The sequence below is a fragment of the Oncorhynchus mykiss genome, chromosome 15, assembly GCF_057628025.1.
Source record: "Oncorhynchus mykiss isolate SJ-2025 chromosome 15, ASM5762802v1, whole genome shotgun sequence".
Lineage (NCBI taxonomy): Eukaryota > Metazoa > Chordata > Actinopteri > Salmoniformes > Salmonidae > Oncorhynchus > Oncorhynchus mykiss.
Genome location: NC_143036.1, coordinates 21145138 through 21172947, shown reverse-complemented (window position 1 = coordinate 21172947; position 27810 = coordinate 21145138). Strand labels below are relative to the sequence as shown.

At 40.2% G+C, this 27810-nt stretch overlaps 1 protein-coding gene and 1 long non-coding RNA gene across 3 annotated transcripts; one reads left to right on the top strand and one right to left on the bottom strand.

Moving 5' to 3' along the window:
* Window positions 1-1551: 1551 nt before the first annotated feature.
* On the bottom strand, window positions 1552-17477 carry slc35b3 (solute carrier family 35 member B3). Of its 2 annotated transcripts, none has more exons than XM_021562650.3 (10): window positions 17194-17477; window positions 16381-16604; window positions 9664-9785; window positions 6508-6662; window positions 5032-5139; window positions 4327-4424; window positions 4117-4209; window positions 2965-3076; window positions 2418-2487; window positions 1552-2305 (listed from the first exon to the last, which is right to left on the bottom strand). In XM_021562650.3, exons 2-10 carry the CDS (start codon window positions 16597-16599, stop codon window positions 2155-2157), a joined length of 1128 nt encoding a protein of 375 aa, XP_021418325.1. In that variant the 5' UTR covers window positions 16600-16604; window positions 17194-17477; the 3' UTR covers window positions 1552-2154. The 2 variants fall into 2 exon arrangements, with proteins under 2 accessions (XP_021418325.1, XP_021418326.1); XM_021562651.3 differs by having other exon boundaries at window positions 16829-17437.
* LOC110489759 (uncharacterized) lies at window positions 17471-27589 on the top strand. Its single transcript, XR_002468618.3, has 2 exons — window positions 17471-17783; window positions 26738-27589. It is a non-coding gene; the product is annotated as an uncharacterized LOC110489759 (long non-coding RNA).
* The last annotated feature ends 221 nt before the right edge of the window (window positions 27590-27810 follow it).

Sequence of the window (27810 nt, the reverse complement as noted above, 5' to 3'; positions counted from 1 at the left end):
TCTCTTCAATCCATTTGTATTTTGCAGGAAATAGAGGGTGGCAGACATTTGTGCAAGACATGCCACTCTGAGATGAACCGAAATGAGCAGTACTGTGAGTGTTCCATTGTAGCTTGGAGCCACTAGACCCTTGAGGAGGGTCTGTCACTTTGTCAACGCTGAGAAGCTGCCAGCTTTTATGAAATACCGAATTACTAATTGCCCTGTGTTGCTTTCCTGCCTAAATGTCAGCTTGTAATATCTCCACTTCCATTAGACCACTAACAGAGCACGATCCCGCCCCCTACAGAGCTGGCAAATATGATAATTTCCCACCAAGCTACAGAGGACGAGTGCCAGCAAGGCAGATCATGAAGGACAAAGCTAAAGACTTTGAAAACATTTTCCCCACTCATCTACTCTATGCCAAGCCTGCTGATGGAGATTCTAAAATGTCAGCCAATAAGCCAGCCACATCACTGAAGCATACAGAGATGGTTAGGTGGAATCTGTAAGACTGATTCTAACGAAACATGCCCCTTGATTTTCAAAGAATGAATTACAAATAAAATAGGGCCAACTCTTTGATGGTAAATATGCAATGTTGTTGCTTTAAATGATTTACAAACTAAAATGACTCGTGTTTCTCCTGAAACTATTTTAATTAGCTGACTACTACGGATATGTATTGGCACAACCTTTAATACCATATCCAGTTACAGTATACTGAAATATTAAAACAGACACATGAGGGAAACCAGATAGTTATTAGGGTCTTGGTGAGCCTGCTAGCTTTGAGGACTAGGTCTATTTTTTTTTAGGGAGGACACAGTGACTCTCTTGATCTTCCTGCTTTTCTTACCTGAGCGGAGCTGTTTGTTCACAAGGCAGTAGTGGTGGCACATCAAAGGGTATTTTGTGGGAAACAGACATAACTGTACCAGCTTAAGTGAACGGGGCTCGACAGGTCTCTAGACCTCCTGGGAGATGACAACCTGTGCACAGCCGCGTTGTCTTCTTCTATGGAAACGATATGTATCCCAACACTATAGGTTACACACAGATTTCCCTCTTTTTTTTGTCCTTCGGGGACAGCAGTTACCGAAGAAGCCAGTATGTATTTTTTGTCACCTAAAACAACTGGATCTAAATGATCAACGGATGATTTGCTAAAAGGTAGCATGAGATTATCAACCCCCAAAATCAGAGAAATAAAGAGTAATAAAAATGAAGTCATCACTATCCACCCCAATAAAAACCCAGGTGTTGGTTGCAGCATCACAGTTTCATAGAAGGGACCCAATCTAGCTAATGTCACCTTGACACACACGTGACGTTCCGCTCATCCAAATTAGGTCTAAAGCCAAGCCCTGTAAACAATGTTTGTTTTCTTTCTAGTGCTATCTTATTCTAGGATTACTAATCAAACAAGCCCGGGGCCATCTGATGGGTAAACATCTGAGAAGCTCCTTGGCAGCCGTTCAACTCCCCCCTCTGTAGCCAATGGATAAGAGACGGCTCTGGCAAGCTAGCTACTTACACTGTAACATATAAAAACACATGAAAAAAAGCTTTTGGATAAACTTCCCAGTTTGTTTAATGTAAAAAGAGCTACAATTTCAACAAAACAAACGGTTCGCAAATATGGCCGTTGACACGTTGATATACTTCCGAGCATAGCCCGCCCCACACTTCAAGATGTCACTGTGCTGTTGAGCGGTCTTTTGTACAATCGGATATAAATTACAAAGAAACCATGAGAAGACACATTTCTCAGACAGTGATTGAGTAAAACATTAGTTTTTGTCTTCTGGCACATGCAGGTGAAAATATGCCATTTAAGATATATATATTTTTGGTGCATTCAATTTCGGACATGATCAGTTCAATAAATGTCAATATATTCTCTTTCAACCGTTTCGTCCCCCTTCGTCTTGCTCAGGCTAAAGTCATAGAGTCACTTACAGTGCAGAACTGTGCTATTTGGGTTAGCTAGGGAGTCAGCTTCCCTTTCAGAGTCTCGCAGGTGCTCCGTGTCCACTTTCTCCTCCTGGGAATGTTTCTGTGGAGCTATGTGGCCAAGGAATGTCTTAGGAGCCCACTGTTATTAGGTCCACGTTGGATAGGAACGTTAGAGAAATGTTTGTTTATCCTGCCCACCACAGGTCCCTTTTACTACACGTTCTGTGATAGCAGCCTGACCTTCTTCCCGGTCAGAAACATATTCCTGAGGTCCGCCAAAGATGGCAGCTTCATTTTGTCTTTGTTTTTGCTGTAAACATTCAGGAAGATGCCGAGCAGCACTAAAAGTCCACCCCATAGGTACCTGAGAGGAAATGGAACGGAGAGGCATGTTACAATCTTTTCGGTGCCTTGAAAGTATGACGGCTAAATTGAGCAACCGTAAGCTACGAGAGGTTGAAGATAACACGACTCACTGAAAAGTAAAAGGCTTGGAGAAAAACATAAAGGATAGTACAATCGTCATCGCCTTACGTCCAGTCGTTACTGAAATGAACAGAAGACAGAAAAGTGAGAAACATAACAGCACACAACCTTGAATCTAAGTCTGTCACATCTAATGGATAACTAACTTTGTTGATGAGATGACTTTGACATTTGTTTTGCAGTTAATCTCAAAATGAACCTGGAGGTTTCCAGAATCCTAAATAAGATTATGATCGCTCTGATCTGGCATTATTTCAGTCATCTGTAAAATGTTAAAGGTTTGTGCTTTAGATTTTAGAGTGTTAGTAAGGTTATCTATACTCAGACTGTAGAGTCATATGGTTAGTTAGAACTTCTTTAAATTTAAGCTTCCATTGGTGGAGAAATTTTTGAATTAAATGTTTTTAAAAAGTCAAATACGGACTTTTTAGTCATAAGAAACTATATGGACAGTTCAAATGAACACTTCGACATGAAAAATTACTTTGTGCGGTTCTGCAAGCAAAGCATCTTCCCAGAACAGAATGGTCTTCTCACCTGTGACTGCTACCAGGGCTCCAAAGAGTTTGATCAAGGCCAGCACAAATGAAATGCCAAAGTACCCCGTGAGAGAGAAGAAGAATGCATAACCGTATGTTGTCACAGGATGCTGAAAGAAAACAAAAGATTCAATAGATTGTCATATCACCATCTTTCCCCCACTTCATATGTTTTCGACAGAGCATCAAACAAAATGCTAACCACAGAACGGTCCATGTCTGATCTATTATAATGAAATACACAGAGTATCAAACATTAGGAAAACCTGCTCTCTCTATGACATAGACTGACCAGGTGAATCCAGGTGAAAGATATGATGTCACTTGTTAAATCCACTTCAATCAGTGTAGATGAAGGGGAGGAGACAGGTTAAAGATGAAGGGGAGGAGACAGGTTAAAGATGAAGGGGAGGAGACAGGTTAAAGATGAAGGGGAGGAGACAGGTTAAAGATGAAGGGTAGGAGACAGGTTAAAGATGAAGGGGAGGAGACAGGTTAAAGATGAAGGGGAGGAGACAGGTTAAAGATGAAGGGGAGGAGACAGGATTTTTAAGCTTTGAGACATGGATTGTGTATCTGTGCCATTCAGACTGTGAATGGACAAGACAAAATATTTAAGTGCTTTTGAACAGAGTATGGTAGTAGGTGCCAGATGCACAAGTTTGTGTCAAGAACTGCAACGCTGCTGGGTTTTTCATGCTCAACAGTTTCCCTTGTGTATCAAGAATGGTCCACCACCCAAAGGACATCCAGCCAACTTAACACAACTGTGGGAAGCATTGGCGTCAACAAGGGCCAGCATCCATGTGGAATGCTTTCGACACCTTGTAGAGTCAATGCCCCGACGAATTGAGGGCCAAAGGGGGCGCAACTCAATATTAGGAGGGTGCTCCTAATTTTATTTTTTATTTTTACCTTTATTTAACTAGGCAAGTCAGTTAAGAACAAATTCTTATTTTCAATGACGGCCTAGGAACAGTGGGTTAACTGCCTGTTCAGGGGCAGAACGACAGATTTGTACCATGTCGGCTCGGCGATTTGAACTTGCAACCTTCCGGTTACTAGTCCAACACTCTAACCACTAGGCTACCCTGCCGCCCGAGTGTAATGCTTTGTACACTCAGTGTATAACAGAGAGGGTTCTACTAACCTGAGAGCAAAAGGCCACTGCTGGTCCCAATCCACCTGCACCCAACAGGCCTGTCAATATGTACCCAAAACCGATGGAATAGGAATACAAAACCTTTAACACAATCAAAATGACACACATAAGTCACATTTCTGAGGTGATTCAGGACACTACACAAATGGGTTTACAATATAAATATAACAAGTTGGTTTTAAGGCGGGTCCTCGGTACCATTTCAGAGTTAGAGCCATTATGGAGCTTCATGGCTTTCTCCTGCACGTTCCCAATGGCAGCATCAGCGCACAGAGCCAGAGAGATGAGGAGGACCCCTAAAACACCAGACACAACCAGGTTAACCGCCAAATTGCTAAACAATGACAATAACAGCACAGCAATGGATGTTTCTGAATTGCTGAAACAGCATCTGTACTTTTGGAGTGTGGGAAAACCTATAATACATAATGTATTTTTTAAATTTTACCTTTATTTAAGTCAGTTAAGAACAAATTCTTATTTTCAATGACGGCCTAGGAACAGTGGGTTAACTGCCTGTTCAGGGGCAGAACGACAGAGATTTGAACTTGCAACCTTTCGGTTACTAGTCCAATGCTCTAACCACTAGGCTACCCTGCCGCCCCTGTATGTGGTACAAGGTCAAACTTTTTAGATAAAGCATTATATGTAGTTCTTTAGGAGTTCAAACTCCACATTAAAAAAATACTTTAGTCCCAGCCTAGGTAACAACCCCTAGGCTTAATTTGCCCCAGGCTCATACATGTCAGTATCCTGATTAATTTGATACAGGTTCTCTGTGTATCAAATACAAAATCACAGTGAAAGGATTTGGATGGTGGAAGTAGTGATCCATAGTTAAACAGTGTTGTAACAACAGGCTCCTTTACTAATACCTAGATAGATAACAGATTCACATGTTACCGGTTGCATTGAAGTTGGGGGCGACTTTACTGTCAGCTAGGGTGAACCAGATGAGTCCCAGGCTCATACAGAGAGCAGCAGATACATCAGCCAGATTGTAGCGTTTCCCTGAAGAAAACAGAGGAGTTAGGCTACAAAGTCACGTAATTCCTCCATAACAGATGACTAACAATTTACCAGAATAGGAAGAGTTGATTGACAAGTTCCACTTGGATGGAAAGTTAAATACAGTCAGTGGATCTTAGTGTCCAGATCTTTCTTCTTGTGATTCGGATTGATCCGACACCTGTCACGACTGACATCTGATCACGAAAACCTTCGAAACAAAAGACAAACTTATCTTTTCGGAGGGCATTTCCCTTTCTGACAAGACAGGGATACGACAGCATATGTGGTGATAAACGGCACTTGGGTATTTACCCCCTCCTTATGGGTCAGGTGGAAAACATAAACACGCCGGCTAGATAGAGGAACTTATGAGCGGCGTAGAAGAGAGGAGAGAAAGGCGCTTCGCCACTCTGCTCCAGATCCAAGCGAGTTGAGAGGCCTGCGTGACACTGGCTGCAGGTCGGGTGGTGCACATGGCCCATACCAAGAGATTTTTTTTCTCTCCAACTTTCTACCGGACTCTTCAACTCAATTAAATCCAAACAGGAGAGAAGAGAGGGTTGAGGTTGGTTGGTGTTGGACACGTAAAATGCAACAAAAAAACAAGAGGAGACTGAGGAGTCTTCCCAAACAGGCCGATAGATGCCTCGGGGGTGACAAGGTGACGCAGCAGGTTGGTCTGGCTTGCTTTCATTCCTCCCTCTGTTCCCCTTTGAAGGGTTCACATCAGATCTCGCTGGCATCCTGAGTGAACGCAGTAGCGTTTCCAACTAGTCCCCTTGGGGGACCCATGGTCAACATCGCAAATGCAGGGAGGGGGAGGAAGGAAAAAAACGAGTGTTTGATCGCTAAGACGTGGAACCTTTATGAAGACAATGTCTCCGAGATGAAAGACAGAGTACTGAGAACTAGGCCTCCTCACCCTGAAATTCAACACTTGCAAACAATCCAAAAAACTAAGCATGGACAAAACTCCGAAATAAAAGTTGAAAAGTTGGTCATTGTTTGGAGGTAAGGGCATAACGGGTGTGAGGTAAGACACTCACAGGAGGTTTCTAGAGAGCCTCTCTTATGATTGACAGTTAGGCTTAACCCCCCCCCACAAAAAAAGAATAAGTAATGTGTTTAGTTCATCATTACCCGCATGCAAAAGGACAAACATTATTAGGCAGCATTTTCACGTCTTGATCAGGGCCCATATTCATTAAGCGTCTCAAACTAGGACTGCTGATCTAGGATCAGGTCCCCTTCATTTACAATCATTATGATCTAAAAGGCTAAACTGATCCTAGATCAGCACTCCTAATCTCACTCTTCACGAATATGGGCTCTCATACAAACAAAGATCAACTGCCTTTTGCCACTTGCCTTGAATGAATACGCCTCCTATCATGACAGGAATGAGTTTGCAGCACTTGAAGATGACCTGTGTAGGATAATTCAAGTAACCCAGTGAGGTGTTTGATAGGCCCATGGTCCCCACCGTTAGAAATGCTATGATCATGTACGTCTTCCCTGGTATTCTGCAAAAAGAAAAAGAGCAATTAGCAAGCCTTGTGGGATAACAACAAAAACAAAATACAAAAACTAGCAATACATGGGATTTTTCTGCCATTGAAATCCTTGGGTGGGTGTTTTTTTCCAAACAGTCCAAACAGTGTAAGCAAATAAACACTTTCAGTGTAAACGTAAACCAGATATAAAGTATGTAGAAAAGATAAAGGTGCAATATTTGTTTTTATAAAATCATCGTTGAGAACTAACAATCACCAAAATAAAAGCTAGACAGTCAGGGAGAATATAATATTTCGAAAAACAATTAATAAAGCAGTATTCGTTTAATTATTATGTTTGAGCAAAAATAACACAGCATTAGCTGTGGCAAAATGCATAGAATTGCAGGAAATTCGCTTTAAAATGGTAAAAATGTATCTCAGCTCCATGGCTAAATACATACAAAAGTATTTATATATATATAAGTATACTTATATACAAAAGTATGTGGACACCCCTTCAAATTAGTGGATTTGGCCATTTCAGCCACACCCGTTGCTGACAGGTATATAAAATCGGGCAAATGCAATCTCCATAGACAAATACTGGCAGTAGAATGACCTTACTGAAGAGCTCAGTAACTATCAACCTGACACCGTCGTAAGATGCCACCTTTCCAACAAATGTATGCCCTGCTGGAGCTGCCCCTGTCAACTGCTGTTATTGTGAAGTGGAAACGGCTCAGCAGCGATGTGGTTAGCCACACAAGCTCACAGAACAGGACTGCCGAGTGTGTAAAAATCATCTGTCCTCGGTTGCAACACTCACTACCGAGTTCCAAACTGCCTCTGAAAGCAATATCAGCACAAGAATTGTTCGTCGGGAGCTTCATGAAATGGGCTTCCGTGGCCGAGCAGTAGCACACAAAGCCTAAGATCACTATGTGCAATGCCAAGCGTCAGCTGGAGTGGTGCAAAGCTCGCCGCCATTGGACCCTGGAGCAGCGGAAACGTGTTCTCTGGAGTCATGAATCATGCTTCACCACCTGGCAGTCCAAATCTTGGTTTGGAGGATGCCAGGAGAAAGCTACCTGCCCCAATGCATAGTGCCAACTGTAAAGTTTGGTGGAGGAGGAATAATGGCTTGGGTTTGTTTTTCATGATTAGGGCTAGGCCCCTTAGTTCCAGCGAAGGGAAATCTTAATGCTACAGCATACAATTACATTTTAGATGATTCTGTGCTTCCAACTTTGTGGCAACAGTTTGGGGAAGGCCCTTTCCTGTTTCAGCATGACAATGCCCCCGTGCACAAAGCGAAGTCCATACAGAAATGGTTTGTTGAGATCGGGGTGGAAGAACATGACTGGCCTGCACAGAACCCTAACCTCAACCCCATCAAACTCCTTTGGGATGAATTGAAACGCCGACTTATTAGAGAGGGACTGCAATAAAAGTCTGCACATCCATTAGCTCTCCTGGAGGATGATTGACCATCTGATTGACCACCCTTGATGTAAAACATTGCAACCAAATACAATGCCTTTTGAAATAATTTGCTCATTCTATATATCAAAGATCCAATGGCTATGGTAGGCTACAAATCTTTTTATTCAGCTGAAGCAAACCCACACATTTTCAGGAAATGTACCTTTTTTAGTTTATTCATACTTATCTTAGAAGTATTTACTTTGCATGCTGACTAGCATGTATTAAATTGAAATGTCCTATACATTGGATGCCCAAATCAAGTATTTACAAAATAAGTTTTAAAGCCCCATAATCCCAAAATAAAGGCTAAATCAAATTTTTTCCCCTAAAATGAATGTTCACGATTCACAAATTATTATTTTGATTCACATGATTCGATTCACCCCGATTGAACCGAATCCCAACTAATACAATGGCGAAGTGAATCATTCATTTTTCAAAAATATTTGTTTAAATTAATAATGTGAACTTTGTATGGCCGTATTCACAGGTTTTTTGAGACATGCAGAAAACATTAATACATGCTAATGATAGCTAAACATAACTAAAGGGTACAAGATATGTTTTGAATTGGCTACCTGGTTAATGTGTTCTCTATCATATTCGTCTGGCGCTTGGCAGGTCCTACACGCAAACACCAATGTGCTAGTGTCATTTGAATCCTGGCTGATGTTGGTTTTTATTTACTTGATCAAATATTTTACTGTCCCTAAATAAATTACATACCACCTAAGCCCCTTTTGATCCAGAAAAAACCCTAAATACAGAGGTGTATTCATTACAGAAACCGTTTACGAACCAAACAGAGCAAAACGAGAGTTTCTATTGGACAAATGTAGGTAGGTCCCTCCCTGTTTGCTTCCCTTTAAGAAAGGTTTTGCAACAGATTCGGCGGAATTCATCCACCCCAAGATAAAGTGTTGTTGATATCAATAGGTCTTGAGGTAGATCACTGGTTATATTGTTTGAAGTGACAAGGCACATACTGTAGCAATTAACATACTATTAATAGTTAACGGGACAGAGACTGATCATTCTATGATTTAGTCAATCTCAATCTATTTATTAGTGCTGAACGCCATTAACCATGAAATAGTCAGTCTATTGATGTTATTCTCAAGGAAAGCCCTACTGGATCCCCGTCTTTGTTGGTGAACACCATTAACCATGAAATAGTCAGTCTATTGATGTTATTCTCAAGGAAAGCCCTACTGGATCCCCGTCTTTGTTGGTGAACACCATTAACCATGAAATAGTCAGTCTATTGATGTTATTCTCAAGGAAAGCCCTACTGGATCCCCGTCTTTGTTGGTGAACACCATTAACCATGAAATAGTCAGTCTATTGATGTTATTCTCAAGGAAAGCCCTACTGGATCCCCGTCTTTGTTGGTGAACACCATTAACCATGAAATAGTCAGTCTATTGATGTTATTCTCAAGGAAAGCCCTACTGGATCCCCGTCTTTGTTGGTGAACACCACTCCTACTTTTCTTTGTTTGCTGAAGCGCAGAGGCCTAATTCAACTCCATTCCCTTGTTTACCTTCTCCGTTTGTCCTGTGTGAGCTGCAATTCCACCAGTCCAAACAGGGAGTAGAACCCAAACTGTACCAGGGTGAGGTACCATCCGAAGGGCTTGAAACCCTCCACGGAAAATATGAGCTCCTGAAAACAGCAGATAAAGTCTGATAAGTCTACTTTCAAGCCTGTGGTGAGGTAAATCACTACTTTTCCTGTAGCTTTCCACAGTATCCTCAGTGAGGCTTGCTGATAAAATGTCCCTGCTTAGCATGTGTCAACAACCAATTTTATGGTGAATCTGTCAGTCAATCAACCAAATGTATTTTTATAACGCCCTTTTACATCTGTGATGTCACAAATTGCTTTACAGGAACCAGGCGTAGACCACAAAGAGCAAGCAGAACAGAAGCGAAAGCACAGTGGCCAGGAAAAACTACCTAAAAGGTAGAATTCTAGAGCAGAACCTGGCTTAGAGGGGTGGCCCATCCTCTTCTGCCTGTACACGGTAGATATTGAGAGTACATTTAGCCATTAATTAAGGCCAGATTGTGAAGAACGTGTAAAACTGTCATATACAGTAGTCTTGCCATAAACTGAAAAATACTATCCGACTACACCCACATCAGGAACGACCATTACAGCAGCCCCATGCCTAGCTGCTTTTAGCTAGGAATTAGCTCACAGTAAAACGGAATAGTCACCGGAAGCTAAATACTTACTCTGTCCATAGGGTTGGTCCTTTTGAAGGGGGAAATTGAGAAAAAAACATCTAATAGATTTTTAAATTTTTTTTAAATAAAAATTAAAAATACTTTCCAAACGTGGTCTGTTGTAAACACACTTCCTCTCTGCTTACCTCATATCAAAATAAAAGCCCTGCATGTGTGCAATACCTGCACAAAAAAAGCAAGAACTTGTGGGGGACTTATATTTTGACATGACGTAAGCTGAGAAACTGCTCAAATAAAAAACATATTCATTAATGCATCGTTGGGTTTGGAGAAAGGCATTTCACTGTGACATAACTTAACTTGAAATACTACAATTTACTATAGAATACTACAGTACTTACTATAGAATTCTGTAGTAAACTGTAGCATAATGTCATTTTGTCACGATACCAGAATTTTGACTTTATACCAGGTTTTTCATTTTGACTTTATACCAGGTTTATTATGACAATTAGGCTGGTCACGATACCAACATTTTACAAACGATACCAGGCCAAGTATGACGATAGTGAGTACCATCGCGATACCACGTGGCAAAACATTTGTGGCCTAGCATCCTGTTCTCCCCGTCCCCCAAAAACCTGTCACTGAAATTTACACTTCAACTCAAAACAACACATTGAATTTAACTTCACAATATATAATAGAATACTGCATAGAATGGCTGATTTGCTTATATTTGCAAAGGCCTACCTATGATTTGGCTGGAGAAATGGGAGGAAGGAGTATATATATCAGTGGAGGCTGCTGAAGGGAGGACGACTCATAATAATGGCTGGAACGGTGCAAATGGAATGGCATCATACCACTCCAGCCCTTACCACGAGCCCGTCCTCCCCAATTAAGGTGCCACCATCCTCCTGTGATATACATGCATAATGATCTGCATGTCATTGTGTCAGTAAGGATAAAACATTGCATGGAACCTTCTTTACTCTTCAGTTAACCCAGACACACACTCTCCTTCTCATGAGTAGCAGACCCTTTTCCTTTCTTCCTGGGCCAATCAAATTTGCCTAAACCTACTGTCAAGTAGGCAGGTTGTTAGCTAGCTAGGTAACATGACTGAACAACGTTGTTTGTTATTAAACCAATAATTAGCGACCCCGGATTAGTTTAATGGTTTGTGAAACTATATAAAATGCGCACGAATCCCAATAGAAATAAAAATAGGCATCTCCGGTAATATGGGTATGTTTTTAACCGTTTAGAGACAAGACGTCTTCTTTGCTGTAAAGCTGCAAGCACACCGTGTTGCCAAGCACGGCTCCATTTTCCCTCTCTGACCCTCAGAGGATGCATGACATTGAACTTGCAAAGCCTACTCAGACTGATCTTTGTCATTTCATCGCCTGTTATGACCATGTATCAACCGTGCCAGCTTTGCGCTCTGCTCTAATGTAACATATGTACAAATCTAACAACAGGGTCTGAAAGCGGAATAGATGCGCGTGAAGAGCGGACGGAGAGAAGCAGGTGAGGGCAGGTAGAGGATGCAGCTGGCTGTTTACAGCTGCCTCACAGTGATATGCCATGATGGTAAAGTGGATATTGTCGGACCTGATCTATTATAAGAGACTAGTTAGTGGCTGTTGCTTCAACTCAACTGACTTTATAAACATTTTGTAACAGGCGCCAGCAGGTTCTTTGGATCGGTAGGGCTGAAAAGGTTGGTAGTATCATATGAAATGGTACTAAGTTATTCTAAAATGTTGGTATCATAAGTATCATGACATTTTGGTACCCATATTACCATGGTACTAGTATACCGTGCAACACTTATGACAATACTCGATACCATCACTATACTCGATTCCAAAACGATACCACAACAACAAAAATAAGACTTATTAGCCAAAGTAACAAAATGGCACTTCATCCAGACAGATAAACTCAGCTTCAACTGTCCAATCGTTGGGTATCTTTGGAGGTTAATATGATTACATTTAAAACATTTTATGTGCATTTTTTGGAGACAGCCAGGTATGCATTAATTTATCAATTATACAGTCATACAATCAATTTGAAAGTGTTTTTACCAATCTAACTACAAAACAACATAAGGGTAATCATTTATTTAATAGGTAAATCTCTACTGATAAACAGGGTAAATCGAGATGTAGACTAGGTCTATTCACAATACAGGTGAATGCATAGTATTCAATAGGAGTGTGTGCATGCATTGAGTTGAGCCTGTTTTAGCTCATTTCATGGCGCTACAGATGACAGACAATCCATTAAGGACTTGATTGGCAACTACTAGGAGAATATATTGTACAGCATTTTCATAGAAGAAGCAATCTCTTCTTTTAGAAAAGTGTGTGTTGTCTCTTTAAGAAAGTAGTAATTTGCGAGGCAAAATGTAGCTGTAGAATCTGACTTTGTGGCTATGGAATCTAGTGTAAACCAGAAGGGATGCGAGGGAGACAAAGAAGTGAATGAGTTTTTAGTGGTGAGGGGAACAGAGTGAATTAATTAAAAAAACAATCAGCTTTGAAATCAGCATATTTTGCATTATGGTATCACAAACAAAGTACTAGGGTAGTGAATTGATGTTGCTTTAGCTGTAAGCTAGCAAGGAAAGTTAGACTACAATTAACGCTGGAAGTTACCAGCATCGCCTTACATTGTAAAATAATTTTAGCCTGTATGGACATTGTTTTGCGAACAGTAATGCACGGTTTCAACATTTCTACATGCCGTGTTGCATTATTCAAGTGTGTTAACTGCTGGGCAGCATGAGTGGGGAGCTAACAATGCAGCCCAGACAGCTCTAGCAATGAATGCGCATGTCGAGCAGGCTCTTTGCACTATAACGGGGCCACACCGATATACATACTTGGTCCTCTGAGTCAGGTGAGACACATTAGACAGAAGTACCGAACTTTACAAAATTCTAGTACCAAACCGGTTTGTATAGAAAAAGAAAAAAACACTACAGTATTGTCCACAAAAAAATGCTAGTAAATACTACAGAAATGTCAGCAAATACACTACAGTCCGCAAAAATATATATTTTTTTTACTAGAGTATATACTACAGTATTTAATTTGCATATACAGTGGGGCAAAAAAATATTTAGTCAGCCATCAATTGTGCAAGTTCTCCCACTTAAAAAGATGAGAGGCCTGTAATGTTCATCATAGGTACACTTCAACTATGACAGACAAAATGAGAAAAAAAATCCAGAAAATTACATTGTAGGATTTTTAATGAATTTATTTGCAAATTATGGTGGAAAATAAGTATTTAGTCAATAACAAAAGTTTATCTCAATACTTTGTTATATACCCTTTGTTGGCAATGACAGAGGTCAAATGTTTTCTGTAAGTCTTCACAAGGTTTTCACACACTGTTGCTGGTATTTTGGCCCATTCCTCCAAGCAGATCTCCTCTAGAGCAGTGATGTTTTGGGGCTGTTGCTGGGTAACACGGACTTTCAACTCCCTCCAAAGATTTTCTATGGGGTTGAGATCTGGAGACTGGCTAGGTCACTACAGGACCTTGAAATGCTTCTTACGAAGCCACTCCTTCGTTGACCGGGCAGTGTGTTTGGGATCATTGTCATGCTGAAAGACCTAGCCACATTTCATCTTCAATGCCCTTGCTGATGGAAGGAGGTTGTCACTCAAAATCTCACTCTATATGGCCCCAGTCATTCTTTCCTTTATACGGATCAGTCGTTCTGGTCCCTTTGCAGAAAAACAGCCCCAAAGCATGATGTTTCCACCCCCATGCTTCACAGTTGGTATGGTGTTCTTTGGATGCAACTCAGCATTCTTTGTTACCAAAAAGTTATATTTTGGTTTCATCTGACCATATGACATTCTCCCAATCTTCTTCTGGATCATCCAAATGCTCTCTAGCAAACTTCAGACGGGCCTGGACATGTACTGGCTTAAGCAGGGGGACACGCCTGGCACTGCAGGATTTGAGTCCCTGGCGGCGTAGTGTGTTACTGATGGTAGGCTTTGTTACTTTGGTCCCAGTTCCCTGCAGGTCATTCACTAGGTCCCCCCGTGTGGTTCTGGGATTTTTGCTCACCGTTCTTGTGATAATTTTGACCCCACGGGGTGAGATCTTGCGTGGAGCACCAGATCGAGGGAGATTATCAGTGGTCTTGTATGTCTTCCATTTCCTAATAACTGCTCCCACAGTTGATTTCTTCAAACCAAGCTCCTTACCTATTGCAGATTCAGTCTTCCCAGCCTGGTGCAGGTCTACAATTTTGTTTCTGGTGTCCTTTGACAGCTCTTTGGTCTTGGCCATAGTGGAGTTTGGAGTGGGACTGTTTGAGGTTGTGGACAGGTGTCTTTTATACTGATAACAAGTTCAAACAGGTGCCATTAATACAGGTAACGAGTGGACAGAGGAGCCTCTTAAAGAAGAATTACAGGTCTGTGAGAGTCAGAAATCTTGCTTGTTTGTAGGTGACCAAATACTTATTTTCCACCATAATTTGCAAATAAATTCATTAAAAATCCTACAATGTGATTTTCTGGATTTTTTTTCTCATTTTGTCTGTCATAGTTGAAGTGTACCTATGATGAAAATTACAGGCCTCTCTCATTTTTTTAAGTGGGAGAACTTGTACAATTGGTGGCTGACTAAATACTTTTTTGCCCCACTGTACCCTGCCCATTCCCCTCCCCCATGTCCCAATTTGTGTCACCGGTAAGTGAAAAACCTAAATGCCAAGTATAGACCATATATTGTGTAAACTATGGGTATAGAAAAGAGCAGAAGTTTGCTGTTTTGGTATTTCTCCAGTAGATTTCCTCAAGGAGAAAGCTCCCCACTTCTATGTCAAAGATAATACAACAAAAACATATTGGTAAATACTACAGTAATATCCCCAAAAACACTACAGTAAATAGTACAGTGTACCATACTAGTTTGCAAAAACACTACTGTAAATACTACAGTATACTACAGTCCGCAATTACTATAGTATATACTCTTTCTTTTTACTACAAAATACTATAGTAAACTGTAAATACTACGGTATACTGCAGTAAATACTACAGTATTCACTAAAAACGGCACAGTATTCACTAAAATCACTACAGTGAATAATACAGTATTCCTACCATAGCATACACTATAGTATTTTTGTTGTTGTGGGTAACATCACTGAGGAACTGCATGGGTCTACAATAGACCCACGTTCTGTTAAATTCTACCTTCCATTAGCTGTTTTTTCCCTCAAATTCCCCCTGCATAAGGACCAAGCCTACAGACACAGTAAGTATAAATCACATTTTATATTTCAGCAACACTAGCGTAAATACTAGCATTGCTAAGAGCAGCTACCCCATGCCCTAATATCTGAACACTGAAGTAAACAGCTGAAAACAGTTGCAAAACGTTTCACAACTGTTTCTATTGGACAAATTCTGGCAGGCCCCTCCCTGTTTGCTTCTGTTTGGTTCCTAGTGAATACACCCTAGCCCTCGAAAACTCTCGGCATCATTCTGCCTTCTCCCTACAGTTCTCAGCCATTAGCTTCGCCCACGATTGCCTCAAGTGAACTACAATCCCGACGCTGTGTTTTAACATTTAGAAAAGTAAAAAATCATTGCATGCAATACGGCTATCAAAAACATATGGTCCTTATCTTGCACCAGTGAGAAAGAATCCTTCAAATAACAAACAAACACTTACTGTAGCAGTTTTGCACAGATCCATACTACACTTTTGCTTCACTTCCCGAGTTACGCTCACACACAGGTCTCTTGTCTACTGCCTGCTTTCAGGAAACAAGCACTGTAACATGGAGATATGGCTGTGTAGGAACACTAGCCCTAACAAGGGTGTGTATCAATTTAACCTTTCATCTTTTTTTGTATTATTTCTTGCTGATATGTAAGATATGGTCCTATGCTTCCAAAACCGCAAGCGATGCATTAACAAACCCCCCCCCCAACAGAAGACGCCTTCATCCAAAGATTCTTGTGTAATCTAATGGAACTGAGTCATGATCAAGGGCTAACTACACCCCTGCTTACTTGTAGGTAGCCATAGATGAGGTAAAAGAGGAAGACACCCGCCGTGCAGATGCAGAACTGGGTAGCTGTGTTGAAGCTGCTCAGGTTGATGCCTAGCACTCTCAGCTCCTCCACAGACTTAATGTGCGGAGACATCATGACCTCGCTGGAAGACGGGATGGAGATAGACAGGTGCTTCCGGGCGTTGTTGTAGTTCATCAGGCCGAATTTGGCACTCATTGTGTCTGGGGATCAAATACAGTACTTAGGTAGTTTCAATACTTTGCTTTCTGTTGCAAAAGGGTGTGACAGGCTATATACTAAGGGTGGGAAGATGAGGAAGAAAATTGGTCTGTGTACTTGTATACATAGTAGCCAACACGTTATTGTCTGTATCAGGTATCTATCACCGACACACATTGACCGATTCAAAACTGGCATAGCTAGATAGTAAGCTAGGGAATTGTACCTGTAACAAACAAGGACAACAGCGCAATTATCCGATATCCCGTGGGCGTTTCGGGATTTTACTCCTTGAGATATACAGCACTACTAAACTAGCTAACTATTTGATTGAATACAACAATTACTAATTGCTAGCTACTTAGATAGCCAATCTACCTATCTAGTTAATAACAACTGCAGTGAGTTGAAGCGTGGGGAAAATCCTAAAACGACCACTGAACATTTCAAAACACCAACATTTGACATACATTCGAACTTCGACTTTATTAGCAACAGAGCTATTTTCTGCAATTCAAAATTACATTTAGCTAACTTCTTTACAAGCTTAACTATAACGTTTTATTTTTACTTAAAATTCTAACTAGCTACCTGGTTAGCTGCTACAAGCTAGCATGCTAGCTGAACAAAACTTCCGGGTTTGAAATGTGAATGCTGCGTTGTTCTTCAATCGATTCGGATTATTATAACGTTTCCAGAAGTGACGGATCCATGTTTTTAAGCTATTATATTGACATTTTAATGATTTTGATGCGAAAAGACCTGTAGCACATTTGATAACTTGCGAACCGCTGCTGCTATCTCCTGGCAGCAGCCAACAACTTCCGCTGAGTGTGACTCGTCTCGAACTATGACCTCATTTCCCATTGGTGGAGGGAACAACACCAGGTCAGTTGAAAAATGAAATGCACCTAGCTACATTCGTATTGTAGCCTACTCAGTCGGTGCAAAACAGAAACAAGTAATTTCTCATCACATCGTGCATTTTAGTTTGCATTGAGAAGTTTGGTGTTATAGATATATCCACACCCTACCTACCTTGTCCAGCGCTGGATGGTCTATCACTTCTTAAACACATAGGATTACTTAATGTACACACCGGTCTTCTTGTGTGTCTGCAAATCATTTGTAAACAGCAGAACCAGTCCTTCCAGACAGTCTACTTTTCAAGGAACTGGAAGGTAAAATGCTTATTCATTATAATCCTTTCTTGTTTTGTGTTTACTTTACTTTGTGTTTACTTTTTTTTTTGCAATTCAGCAAATGGTGAAATATGAACTCACTGGACATTATTGACAAGAATCCCTGATAGAACATGAATTGCATGATTTTATATGGCACTATTGCTCACTAAATGCACCCTTTGTGCTGTTATTTTAGATTTTTTGATTAAATGACAACGAAGCAAAACCAGAGGCAAAACTTTGACATATCCCTTGTCTGACCGAGAAGGACCGATCCTGTCCTGTGTTTGATGTTGACTCTCCATAGGGCCTTAACAGCTCACGGTATGATCCCCTCTTCCCTCTGATCCCCTCCCCCAGCCCTTACTGTATCCCTCTGCCCTCCCCCCCATCCCTCCTCCCTCTCCGAGCTGTCCAATTCTCTCCCTCTCCGAGCTGTCCAATTCTCTCCTTCTCCGAGCTGTCCAATTCTCTCCCTCTCCCAGTAGATGACATGGCTTTTCCGTCCACACAGGAGGTTAATTCACTCTAGGATGGCATTATTTCCTCCCAGCTCTTTGACAATATAAAAATTCAGAGTGGACAGCTCAATCCCTCTTCCATCTTAGATTTGATTGTAATGGTATTGCCTTTTGTCCCTAGGAGGCCTCCAGCCGCCACGGCCGGGGCTATATGACACTAAATAGCCAGGCTACAATTTAAAAAAAATTCTGTTAATAACTCATTTTGAATGGGAACTTGGGCGCTGCTTGGCTGGCCAGTCCGGCCACATCCCTTAACCCCCACTACTCACAGGTCACCTCCTATACCTAAAAGGAGCCCAAACACTAAATGCAAGGGGTTAATTAATGTCTCTGAATTTACGAGTCCCCTACCTGTTACGCTGCATTCCAAATAACAGTCCCAAAGAGACACAAATGTCATATTTACAGCCTGGCTGTAAAAAAAAGCTATTCAGCAATGCATGGTAGTCTGCATGGGGCTGACCACTTTCTTTTCCCATCAAACTTTACAAGTGTACCCATTCATCAAAAATGATGGATTTATGTAATAAAACCCATTTCCTCCCCATAAGACCCTTTTAAATAATAAAATAATTATTTATTGATTGTTAAAAAATGTACATAGTCGTGTAATGGCTTTGCACCAGCGCACAGGACAAACCTGTGATAAATAAAGGCCAGAAAGAGAGATGAAGGGAATGAAATGACTTCTGAACCAGTCAAATCTGGATTAAATATAGCCCCTTGCAGTTTGGATCACAAAGGACATTAAATCCTTTGGAGGCTCGCATGGACCTATGCATGTTCTTCTTGCATGTTCTTATTTAAAAGACAAAGTGCAGAAACAGCATCAAGCTGAATTGCCTTTTCAACTGAGACAGGTTGTTTGAAGACCACTGAACAAAGTGAACATGGTTGTTTTAGTCATTCTGCTGTTGGATCGTTTTGAACTCAACTGTTGTAATGCAACGTTTGAGCAATCAAATGTGGCCTTGTAAAGATGACTCAAACTTAAATATCCATTGATAGGGTGGTATTACAGTATTCAAAAATTGTGTATAGAAATTTATTTTTAACCTTAGCAGAAGGGATGGACACAGTACAGTCTGAGAGCTGTCTTTCACAGTACCCTCCACTGATGACCTATATGTTTCTCCCCCTAACCCACTTGCCTGAAATTAAAAAGAAAATGACACACACACACACACACACACACACACACACACACACACACACACACACACACACACACACACACACACACACACACACACACACACACACACACACACACTCACCCTTCAACCCAAAGTGCCAACTTCAAAATTGGAAATACCAAAGGAAAATTACACTGGTGCTCGTTTTATAAAAAATAATCCCTACATTTATTTTGTCATAAAAACCCCTATCTTTTTCCAACAACGGGGGAATGGACCTCTCGAAAAGGATTGCGGAACGGTATAATATCACCCAATCCTTTATAACATTGAGGGTTTCTTAATAACCCATTTATGTTTGCTTTTATCCCAGGCTAAAGTGCCTTCTCTGTTGTCTCTTTCCTGGGCTAGTCTGAAGCCTCCTGCATGCGACGGAAACAGATGGTATCTCCACTATATTACTTCTCAAAGCACTCATATCCTCTCTCATGTTATTTTCTTTGATCTGCTAGGCTTGCTGGTCTCACATTTTTTATTTTTCCTTTTTTTCACCATCCCTCTGCGAGTGACCTAAGAAAAGTGTGACCATATTGGGGGTGTTACAGATGCTCAGAATGTACTTCATATGTTCTGTTTTGGTAAAAGGAATGCATTGTATTGTGAGTAAGACCTAAGACCGATATTCACCGTTAAAAATGGCTTTCAAAACTCAACTGTCTTCCTAAGTATTCAAGTAAAAATACTTATTTTGTCCATTTTCATTTAGTCCCTTAGCATTACCGTGAACAGTGAAATGTTGCTTTTTCACTGTAGTATGACCAAAGCAAGTCCAGGCAATCCATATCAATTATCTGAATTTGACAACTGATGTAAGGTAGCCTATTAACTGATTCTATTTCTTGCTAAGAGCTAAACCATTTGAACATGTCTCTTTGGATTTATGTGAAATACCTTGGGACTGCTTCCCATGCCCCTTAGGCAACAGGTTGGTAACATGAATTCCTTACCATATAGGCTTTACCTCACTACATACAATTGAATACACAGTTGTTATACAGTATTAACAATATAACATTTCATTTGTCACACGCACAGAAAACGACAGGGGTAGACCGTGAAACGCTTACTTGTGAGCCCTTACCCAACAATGCAGAGTTAAAAAGTAAGAAAATTAGCCAATACAAATAGAAAATAGTAACACTATAAAGAACAATAACTAGGCTATATACAAGGAGTACCGGTATGGAATCAATGTGCAGGGGTACGAGGTAGTTGAGGTAATATGTACATGTAGGTAGGGGGAAAAGTGACTAGGCAATCTGGATAGATAATAAACAGAGTAGCAGCAGTGTATGGGAAGAGTGTGTATGTGTATGTGAACCAATGAGGGAAGAGAACCTAGTAAACTACTACATACTCGAACTCAGGAAGGCAAAGAGGCTTTGGTTTTCTTGTTTCTGTGCAACCAGGAGGGGGAAGCATACCTCTTTGCAAGTTGGACCAAAAGAGAAGGAAAAGAAAAGTAATTAAACAAGCAATTTGTTAGGAATGGTGTCTGCTTATCCAATCTGTAAATATGCATTTTTTTCTAATACATAGAGACAGAAAACAATGTGTTTGTTGTCTTCTCAGAGAAGTCGGTAAATGACATGCATGTTTCATTGCGCATTCATTTAACCTGAGCCGTGTATATGAAGTAAAGGGATTGGCAAACAAATGATGTAGTGTCATTTAATTAAGAGTTTTGCTGTGAGCAATAATACTGTTTTTCACATAACCTTTAACTACTTAATGGATTTGAGAAGCTATTACCTTTCAAGATTTATTTTTCTAATTATTTTGAATATTGTCAGAAATATGAAACGTCAATCAAAATGGGGATTAGTGCAATTTTTGTACATTGTGCACTCGTGGACTTAGAATGATACAAGGCCTGATATGTTTACAATCCTAGGGATATGTAACATTTATGCTCTCTGACAAAGGCCTTCCACACGGTATTCTGATTTTAGCCTACATTTGCTTTTCCTTTTCCATTATTCTCTCATATGTGTTATGATAGTTATGGAATTAACTATTACAATTTTAGTTTGAGCAATTAACCTGAATTCCAACCCTAATAAATGTTTAAAATATATTTAATAACTTAATATATGTCGTACAATATATTTATGATATATTGGGATGTTATTACTCACACCCAAATTGGCCCCTGATGCCTCCCATAGCCCCACTCCACCTGCGGCCCACATCTGTGATGAACGACACTGTGTCCCAGGGATTATCACTCAGCCTGGCACATTTAGGAACGCCGCTAAAGTGGCGGAGAAAGTTTATTTAGTTTGCCCTGAGGGCGTCCGTGGCAACAGGCAAAACTTTGTGTGTGACGTCAGGCTCGTTTTAGTGTGGATCTAACTTAATAGTTTGGAAAGGACTGGCACATGTGGGCACATGGGCATAGTTTTTTAGCTGGCATCCCATTCCAGGTGCCAGGACCCCCATCTGATTGCACAGGGAAGCATGTAATCATCATGAAAGCCTCTGTGTGCGTTTCTCCTCTCCCCACCCCATAAACCAGCAAAATGGATTGTGTGGTCAGGAAGGAGAAAATGAAAGAAGAGAATGAAATTACAGACCTGGCTGAGTGCACAAATCATGCATATAATGTTTTATGGCTTGCCAGAAGAATTCAACACCTGTGGCTCACTGTGGCTGTAATTGCACGTGATGCACCAGATTTCAGGGCCCTTGTTTGTCTTGGCAAGGGCAGGTTTAAGAGAAGAACTGATAAGAGATGGAAAGGAGAGATCCAGGAACGCCTGTCGTTTAGTTCTTGTAAGACCCCTTTTGAACCACCCACAGCCCACACAGGGAATGCATCATAGAAGCTTAATTTACCATTGTAATTACGGTGTTTGTTTATCTTTACCTGGATTTGGTGGTAAAAGGTGGATGATGATTAATCAGATCAGGATGAGTTGAAATGGAGTGTAAGTTTGCTGTTAAGTTTAATTAAACAAGGCAATCAGAGAGCCATAAATTCAACACAGCGTGACCAGCCCTGTCTGAACCCGGTCCTGGGAAAGGCTGATTAACGCTGTGAGAAAAAGCCCATTCTGCAAAATGCAGGCTACTGTAACCTATCCAAGTACAACTGATTTCTCAAGAGTTGTTTTAATTAACCCAAGGTGTAGTAATAAAGAGCAATGTTAAGGAAATATAGTTTGCCATAATATCACATTCTCTATTAAAATGACTTCTATTTCATTTCCAATCCTGAAAAATCTCTCCACTTCTATTTAATTTCCAATCCTGAAAAATCTCTCCACCGCTATGTATTATCTAAAGTTTTATTCATCGTCTCATCTCTGAGACAGAACAAGTATTGGAGGGATGGATGGCTAGATCTCAAACAAGACAACATCGTGAGACATCCGAGAGCGCTCTCTCTCTCTCTCTGTCTCTCTCTCTGTCTCTCTCTATGTCTCTCTCTCTGTCTCTCTCTCTCCCTCTCTCTCTTTCTCTCTCTCTCTCCGTCTGATGCTTGAGCCAAATTGATTACCGTACTCCATCTGCATCAGGCTGGCTGCCTCCTGTGCTCGCCACGTCGTGCCTACAGCCCAGAGTTAGTGTACAATTACATATAGTTTAATATATCTGCTGAGCACCTTTAAACAAGCATCACAAGTCCAGGAGGTGATTTGTCTTCCAGCGCCATTACTCCATCTTGATAGGCAAAGATTGCTCCTAGCCATGTTTAAGCATTAAATAGTGTATTATTATTTCACATAAATCAAGCTGGGATGTAAGGGGGATTCATAAATGTTGCATTTCTCTGACAGTATTTTAAACCCCTTTCTCCACAGCGTGGTGGAGTTTCAGAGGGAAGCAATTCTACTCCCTCACTCCATAGTACATTAGGGATAAGCATATCAGGGAGGTATATTCAAAACAATGTATAATGCAGTTTAGATTCAGTTTAAACTACTTGCAACACATTTGTCATTACTGCTGTTCCCATAACAAGAACTGCTACTAATGCTGCTGCCAACAACTACAGACAACAATAAGCCTACTCTTACTAATTTTATGCACTTTGAGATGATTCTATAATGAAAAGCACTTTATAAATGTAATGAATTATTATTATTGTTATTATTATTATTACTACGCTATCATTAAACTGTTATTGAAATATTGGTGGAAACTGTCGACGCTATTGTCATACAGTTGCTGTGCTTCTCTTCAAAGCTAGGATGTGATGTCACACTTGGTTCCTTTTCAGCCAATTTTTGTGATTTTTGTTTGGTGCAGTGTGAACACTCCAAAAGAAACTCAGACCCCTGAAAAGAGCCCCCAAAGCTAACCGAACTGAGACCATCTCAAGAGGTGGTCTGAGTTCGGTTTGCCTGATTTTTTTTTAGGACAATGTGAACGCAAAGCTCCCCAGGTGCGCTTATCATTATTCCCTGACATTGGTGTCACAAAAGAGATATGATGATGATGTGCAGGTTCACAGGAAAAAAATGTGTGCTGTTTTTGGATATTGATTAGCGATTGTCAGTGACGCACAGAAATTCCAAAATGTGTGGAGTTTTTAGTTCAGATTATTTGTTTGCAATATGTGATCTATAGGCTAAGAGAGCTTCATAAGCTGTTTATTGATTGTGGGGTTTGAATAGTGTGAGAAGACAATACATTTGGTGAAAATCACAACATATGGTTCAAAATCTATTCAAGGTCTTAAAGGGACAGTAGCCTACCTTGGGTGTACAATGTTCAATTGCAGCTTGATTTATTCTGCAGTCATTCTATTGCTATTTATTCTGTTACCAATCAAATGTACATGTTAATAGTATCTTCTGATTACAGTTATTATGTCTCATACTTCAACTAAATGCAATTTATTAGCTTCAAAATATAAGTAGGCATATCTAGCTGTCCGACAACACATTCTGATTTGAATGGCTTGTTCTGCACTTTTGTAAAAACCCAGAGTGCATGTTGGGAAAAGATCTTGGTTCCTTTCTACACATAGCAATGTGAATGCAAAGAGGACTCGGTCCACAAAATAGGTAAAGTGAACTGGCAAAAGAGTTGAGTCCTCATTCAAAGGCAAGGTCAGTGTGAACACAAAGAGAACTGAGTCCTTTGCTTTGGTTTACCCTGGAGTTCACTCTAAAGAGGACTGAGATCGGTTCTTTTAAAGAGGACTATGTGAAAACGGCCTAAATTATAGCAATAATGACAACTCAAAGTTAAGTCAAAATGATGTTATATCATTTTGTTGGACAAGCGCCCCTGCTCATGCAGAAACTCTCCCCAGGAAAGGAAATTACTTCATACAGGAAATGGGATGTCAACCCTACACATGGACAGGAATACGGTGATTTAGTCAAAGTGACAAAGGCCTTTTTTCTCAATTCACTGCAAATTGACTGTAAAACACAGGCTACAATGATAAGTTGTTTTGGTTACTCCGATGACACTTCACACATTCAATTATATTTCCTGTATTTTTTTGGCAGTCTAATTATTAACTCTGCTGTAACAGGCTGTAGTTGACAGAAGTAGAGGGAGGGGAGGGGACTTGGGTTAGTTAGGGTGCCATGTTAGAGTTGTTCGTTGATAGGGACTTGGTACTATACTAATTTTATCCAGCTAAAGACAATAAAAACGAGAGGAAATCCTCTGAATCTTCACAAACAAATCAATTTCACTCAACCATGTCAAAATGTAGCTACGCAGTAAGCTCTTGCATTTAACTTTTGTGATTTTAATGCCCGCATAACTACAGTACAACTTAATTAAACCACACTTTCACTTTAAACGTGCTTATAATTTTTTTATACATAATTATTTGCCCAACTGGCCTCGGGACATTTTGGTTGCAACAAAGCCAGTAAAAGATATTGTAAAAGTCATTGCAAATTGAATTGATGCCAGGACAGTGAGTTGATGAGGAGGAAAAAAGACCCAAGAAAAATGTCTTTGAACAGGTTTTTGCTTGCAGGAAATATCGCTGCTGGAATGGTATTCTTTCTGAAGTGTTTCATGGCGATAAGACATTCTAAATGATTAATTGGAGAAGATGGCACACCTATTCTGCTCCCATGACATCATCTAAAATGGCCAATGTTCTCCAACACAAAAGAAAACATCTTTAAAAAAATGAATAATTTCTCCTAAACAGCTGTATTTACAATAAAAATAACGACATCTAGGGTCTAAAATATGTTGGTTTCAGATTAAGAAATAGGTATCCTAATAACCTTTTGCTGGTCCATTTCTTCCCTCTCTTCAAGTCCTATCTGATGTAGTACAGTAGGGGAGAAGGGATCATGGTCTGTATATGTGAGAAACCTGGTTTCCCTGCTGCCTGTCTTCTCTCTCTCGACCCGGGGGGCGAATGTTTCTGCCTTGACGTGTGCCGGCTGCAGCATTTCTTCACATGTACTCTCTCCTCACCTATATCCTGGAAACTTTGGCCTGTCATGATTCTCTTGATCACTCTCTTTTGACTTTCAAATAGACGTACGCTGGCGAGAATACCTGCTCGGGTAAACGCGGGGTTAAGCTGAATCAACACAAGCCAGACACCCCTGTCTGTCATTTTGGAACCTCATCATGTCTAGCTAGAAGGAAGCCATTGAACTATTCATATAAGATGAACTGTCAGCAAAATCTCTGGCCTCTGCTGAAAATGTATGCATACATACTGTAAAGCCTAGAATGTACAATAGCCATGAAAACCAGAGAGGAGATTCCCTTGGCATTAGATTTGATGTTTGGTTTGTCATACTGGAACAGCATCTACCTGTCCATCATCATACCATGGCTGGGTGGGTAAGGTTCAACCTTTTCAAGTGAACTTGGTTTTTGGTAGATCTGCGTCATTGGAAGCCAATACAGTCAGAGCCCTGTGATTAATTGTTTGCGGTTCACCACTTCAAAGACACCTCATTACCGGTTTAACTTCTTTCATGCCCTTCGCCACCTGTCCTCAGACACACACACTACCATGCCACAAACACGGCCTGGCTTAATGCAAAAAACTATTGACAAAGCAGTGTCATTATTGAAATTGTTTTTCAGAAATTATTATTATTATTGTTATTATTATTACTACAGGTTACACACACACACATACATATACACACTCATAACAGATTCCAGTAACACAACGTTAAGTTGTTTCTCCTCTCTGTTATCTCCACCTTCCTTTTTGCCCTTTGGTCAAACATTTTCTTGGCATGCATGATCTCATTTAACTTTGATTTCCTTTCTCCAGGACTGCATTCTAGATGTTTCCAATTTCCAGGCCATTCCGCAATTTTCAACTCCAATGAGAGACAACACATGCTGAAATGGCTGTTTAGGTAAAGTAAGGAATTGGTAAGTGATGATTTTAAATGCTGTCTCAGATAAAATGGACGATTTGTGGTAGATAAGGATTTGCCTTTGTAAAAAGCAGGAAGCTTGTGTGGCTCATTTCATCTGTTTTGATGTTGTATGTTGTATCTTACTCTGGAAACTCTGATCGCCACTCACAGTAATACCTCTTTAATAAACGTTATAAAGAGGAATATGATGCAAAGCTATCTAATGTAATTCTGAAACTGGCTTAAAATATATTGTTTAGTATACGGAAAACAAATTAAGTTAAACTGTGTTGTATATAGATTTTTTTTTTTTACTGTGTTTATTGATTTAAAAGTATTTTGTTTGGTTTTAGATGATGAAATAACAATATGCTGATGTTAGGCATGCTGTCTGAATGTCACTACAAACCCTCATTTACTATGTCGAACACTATAGATTTTATGTCGTTATTCATTACAGTACACATGTACCATAATATAATGTAAATAACAGCACAATAGCAATAAGAATGCTCTAACCCTATCATCATTTAACTTCTGTATTAATTCAGAGTTAATGTTTACATCTGAACTGTTCACTAATTTGTTTATTAGTATGTTCATTTATTTTAATTTTTTACACAAAGTCAAAATGGAATTATTTTGTGAATTAACAATGTCTCATTTTGTATTACCCTGTAAGTCAATTAATGCTTTTTTGACTTGCCCAAATAGTTTTTGGACTGCACTATCTAAAATAAAAGTGATTTTTGCAAACTTTTTATACTTATCATCACTCATTTAGTGTATGTCTTGGATGTCATTACCATAAACTGAGAGTTGATAATAAAAACTATTCCGTGCAGACTGACCATAGCTCTCTGTGTGAAGTCAAATATTGCAGGCCAGTTTCAGTAGAACTATTTGTCTTATTCTTGATTTGAGCTAGAAGTGGTCTTATCAAAACCAACTCAATAAATCAACCCCCCCCCCCCCCCCCACA

Coding starts and splice junctions, on each gene's coding strand:
- slc35b3 (XM_021562650.3), bottom strand. CDS start 16,599: ATGAGTGCCAAATTCGGCCTGATGAACTACAACAACGCCCGGAAGCAC. Junction 3,077..4,116: donor CAGTGGCCTTTTGCTCTCAG/GTTAGTAGAACC, acceptor GTTTTCTTTCAG/CATCCTGTGACAACATACGG. Junction 2,306..2,417: donor TCCAAGCCTTTTACTTTTCA/GTGAGTCGTGTT, acceptor ATTTCCTCTCAG/GTACCTATGGGGTGGACTTT.